At 28.1% G+C, this 5,000-nt stretch overlaps 1 protein-coding gene across 2 annotated transcripts in view; it reads left to right on the forward strand.

Annotated features, from left to right (window-relative positions):
• LOC124951619 (ras-related protein Rab6) overlaps positions 1 to 2,824 on the forward strand; it is a 6,721-nt gene extending 3,897 nt beyond the window's left edge. Inside the window, exon 6 of one of the 2 annotated variants that reach the window (XM_047500305.1) lies at positions 1,712 to 2,824. In XM_047500305.1, the coding sequence (XP_047356261.1) occupies positions 1,712 to 1,785 (74 nt within the window). In that variant the 3' untranslated portion in view covers positions 1,786 to 2,824. Of the gene's footprint in view, positions 639 to 1,711 lie in introns of those variants that run through there. The other variant, XM_047500307.1, reaches the window with a different exon arrangement.
• The last annotated feature ends 2,176 nt before the right edge of the window (positions 2,825 to 5,000 follow it).

The raw sequence follows: 5,000 nt of genomic DNA on the forward strand, positions 1-5,000 counted from the left end.
GCTAATTTATTTCTACTTGTTAATCTCTATGAAAGGAAAAAGAGAAAGAGACTTAAGAACTTGAATCGTACATTTAAGTTGAGAGTCAACGAGGTACGCGAAAAAGACGCCGTAAAATTTTTTTTATGGGCTTAACGAACGATCAGTAGCTAGAGCGGTACCTCTTTTTTGTATCAATTATTATTATTATTATTATTATTATTATTATTATTATTATTATTATTATTATTATTATTATTATTATTATTATTATTATTATTATTTAAGATTAATTTCGCTCGTAAAATGAACATTTTTCGCGCGCTACGACCGGTCCCTCTCGTCGATCGATTGTACGGTCCACAGTTAATTGCATTTTTTTATTCGAGCATTGATCGTGCATTAATACTTTACTGACTGAAGTAATTTTATTACAAAAAAAAAAAAAAAAAAAAAAAAAAAAAGAAAAAAAAATATGATGAGATCAATGAGTGCTTTAAAAAATAACTTAGAGTCAAAAATATTCGTACCGATCACAACTGACATACATATATATGGATAAACGTAACGACTATATTAGCTAGCTATTTCAATGTCACTTTTGTTAATATATCTGTTATTGTAATATTTTAATTTATATAAAAAAGATTACCTGCCTATTTTTTTACAATGATTTCTTATCATTCGCATTTTAGATATATATACATAGATATATGTGTATATATATATATATACATAATACATACATACATACATACATACATATATATATGTATATATATTCCCATTTTTCCTAATTACACATTCTCATTGATTTGCAGTTTTAGTAGGTGAAGGTTGTGATTCTTTCTTTTTTTCTCTCTTTTTTTTTTTTGTTCTTTTTTTTGTTCTTTTTTTTTCTTCTCACTGACACAGAGAGCATTTGCTTTTGTATTGTGAAAACTACCTATATATAAAACTGATATAAGACGTTACATGCAAAATATTAATTATGGTGCTTTGTAAAACTATAAACTTTACATTATATACGTAAAGCTATAGGGAACTTTCCGTCCCAATTTTCGAACAATTTATATTTTATACGCTTTATCATCAAATAACAAAATTCTAGTTTTTTGCGTGGTAACGAATACGTATGTTCGCTGATATCTCGAAACGATGCTACGCTTGTAATAATTAACATAAGAATCGTGTTCGTATATGTGATTCAGTAAAGAAAAAAAAAGAAAAAAAGAAAAAAAAAAAAAAAAAAAAAAGAAAAAGTCGATTACATCTTTTTCATAAAAAAAAAAAAAAAAAAAAAAATCAAAAGAAAAAGAAAAAAAAGAGAAGAAAAGAAAAGAAAAAAGAATGAAAAAATAACGTTTGAAAAATTACAAGTAAAGAAGAAATGAAATGGTGACAAATTTTCAAGAATACAATATTGTTCCGCCACGCGTTTGATTAGATTGAACGAATTCGTGTTCTAAGAGGTTTCTATCATTATAGCTTATTTTACTATTGTAAATTTATCAAATAAGCTCGTTCGTGTCATATTGATTTCGTGAATCTACGTGTCACCGAACACAATATCAAAGCTCGCGTGACTTGTTGTTATAAACAAGTCTTCTTTCCATTTTTTTTTCTTTTTCTTTTCTCCTTTTTTCTTTTCTTCTTTCTCTCCACGTGACTCGATTTCTCCTATCACCATGATGTCTCTGAGAGATATACACACCTTAACACACAAAAGCAGCTGTCGATTTGCAGAATCAATCGTCGATGCAGAATGGCTCCGAATCGGAGGGAGAGAGCGGCTGCATTTGCTAGGGAGTTGGCGTTTGAATATCTCCGACGTGTTGCTGTGCTGCCCCGACATAATAAAAAATTAAAAAAAAAAATAATAAAAAAGAAGAAAAAAAATTTTAAAAAAAAGTTAAAAAAGAAAAAGGAAAAAAAATAATAAACCCATGTCATTATACCGGCAGATAAGAAAATGAGATGTGCGAGGAGGAAAGGAAATGGGGAAAAAAAAAAAAAGATAGAAAATGACGAAAAAAGGAGAAAAAAAGAACAAAAAAAAATATTAAATAAATAAATAAATGAATAAATAATAAATAAATAAGAAATCACATCATAATTACGATTTTTGCGAGTTGGCTGGCTTCTTCTGATGTTTACGCACATCGTGGCCCAATAATAAGAGTTATGCGTTTTAATGGCACACAAGATGTTCTCGATTATAAATACACACTATACTTGATCAGCCAGTGAACTTTGCATTGTTTAATTTGATATTGAGATAAAATGAAATATGTATTATCCTATTATTGAATCGCATTCTTAAAAGATATGACAAGAGGCTTCATATTAGTGCGTCGTATTTGCGTCGTTAGATCCTGCATAAAAAATATTAATAAAAAAAAAAGAAATTAACAAAATGGCAGAGTTTCCTCTATCGAAATTTGTAACGGCGATCGATTGGAAAGTTATAGCGTTAAAGGATCTCTTGTTCAAATTTGCGTTCACAAAGTGATGATGTATTATAATATAAATAGTCAAAAATGCAAGGGGTTCTTCTTTTTGTAATAGATATCAATAATCTTTTTTTTATTATTTTTTTTTTCAACGTATACAACCGAGCAATACGACTTATGTTGACATATCAAAAAATTTCAAATTTCGAACGTGATATGTGAGAAAATTGGAAGCCAATTCTGCTGGCTGTATTCTCACGACCTTGATAGCAAAAATTCGACAGAAATCGATCGTTCTTTCGTTAATGATACTCTCGACGTTGATTACGTGTCTCCATTTTTTTTTTTCTTTTTTTTTTTCTCTTTAAATAGAAAACAAAATTAACGTTCACTCGACACACGCACAATAACAAAAAGAAATAATAAAGCTTAATATGTGATCGTTCAATCGTAATTATACATATATATATATATATATGTATGTATGTATGAACAATTCGAATACGATTTTTAATTTAACAAAATGACTGAAAGTATGTTGCCGATTATTTATAATTTGAAATTATTATTCGATGAATATATATATATATATATGTATATATATGTATATATACGTATATATACACAAGGTGATTCCCCGCATAAAGCGTTGCAAATTATGTTTATCTTAAAACGCGTGATAGCTTCCGTCTTTTTTTTTTTTTTTTTTTTTTTTTTTTTTTTTTTTTTTTTTAATTAAATGACATTGCATGGTCGTCATAAAAATTAATCGGAATATTGTGATAATGTAAAAAAAATTTTTTTCTTCTTAAAAAATATAATTACCTATATAAATTTGTTAACACATTCTCTAATATATTTTTTTTGTATCTTTTTTGTATTTAAATTTAATATGTCAATTTTAAAGATGCCTCTCATTTCTAGTTATGAATGAAATACGATGAAGAAATTTTCGTTTTTTTATCAAAGAAAAAAAAACTATTGAACTAATATCAGCCTTATCGTGTCTTTCGATGTAAACGAATAAGAAAAAAAGAAAAAAAGAAAAAAAGAAAAAAAAGAAAAAAAAGAAAAAAAAGAAAAAAGAGAAAAAAGATTACGAAGAAGTCAATATAGCCCTGTAATGATTTCAGTAAAAACAATTTGTAACACTTAAAAATTATAGTTAATAAACGCGGGGACCACCTTGTATGTATGTATGTATGTATATATATATATATATATATATATATATATATATATATATATATATATATATATTCATGACGTTTGTTCATGGATTTATAATGTATAAGCGATCTTTATAAACATTTTCTCAATATTTTCTCGTTTAATAAAGGAAAAAAGAAAATAGGATAAAAAAAATAAAATTGAAACAAAAGAGAGAGAAAGAGAGAGAAAGAGAGAGAGAGAGAGAGAGAGAGAGAGAGAGAGAGAGAGAGTGATAGAGAACGACATGATCGCCGTTAGAGATGGAATCAAGCGAGTTAACACACCATACTTCCTCGTGTTCTTCTTCATTGTAAATTAAAATAAAATTGTACGACTCGCCTAGAAAAAAATTATCTTACGCGTAGTGTTATTGTTGTCGTCGATACGTATTCGAATATTACATACAATCTTAAATACACATAGGAATTAGAATTACTTACATTGTTAGAACCCTCACTGAATAATAAATACAACAGAGTATGTCGCTACACGACAAACAGGATCGCATTTATATTTTTCGAATGATCCAGGTGCAACATCGTTATGTGATCCCAAAAGAAAAAAGAGAAAGAAAGAAAAAATAAGTCTATTTAGGTTGAATCAAATTCATACGTTTTTTCTTTGTTCTTATCTTTTTTCCCACCCTAGTTATCTTTTTTATTTTTTTTTTTCTGGTTTGTGTGATTTTAACAAATCTATTGGGCTGTTTCTTTTTTTTTTTTAAATCGTTATTTGCACAAGGACTAAATTCTCAATAAAACGTGGGCTTATAGGGAGCGAGGCTTGTGCCTAAAATGCGTCGTATGGTAAATGCGATCCTGACGAAAAAACTGTGAAGTTGTTAAGTTCACGAAATATCTTATGTAATATATTATGTCATGTTTGCATATTCAGAATGATAACTTTAAAACCGGATCTCTAAGTAAAGGTTTTACTCGCCATTTAATTGTATTTTCTACGAACGTCGAGATATAGGAACCTGGAGAAGGAATAGAATTTTTATAGTACACAACGTGCATACATGAATATGTATGTATATATATATATATATACACTTGTGTATGTATGTATGTATGCATGTATGTGTATATATATATATGTACGATGTGTCACGATGTGTCATCATTTTGTGAAACAGAAACATTTCAAACGAATAACTTGATTCCATTTTTAATCGATCTGTCGTACGAAATCCGTTATGTAAATCGTTGATTATTTATCGACGATCGTAGATCGTTCGTATTTAAATACGAAATTAAATTGGGAAGGGGCCATTTTTGTTCTTATTGCGTTGGTTTGTGATAGGCTCAACGAGAGACGACGATAACCGATGATCGATTTACAAAATGGATCTCG

The sequence above is a fragment of the Vespa velutina genome, chromosome 9, assembly GCF_912470025.1.
Source record: "Vespa velutina chromosome 9, iVesVel2.1, whole genome shotgun sequence".
NCBI classification, from domain to species: Eukaryota; Metazoa; Arthropoda; class Insecta; order Hymenoptera; family Vespidae; genus Vespa; species Vespa velutina.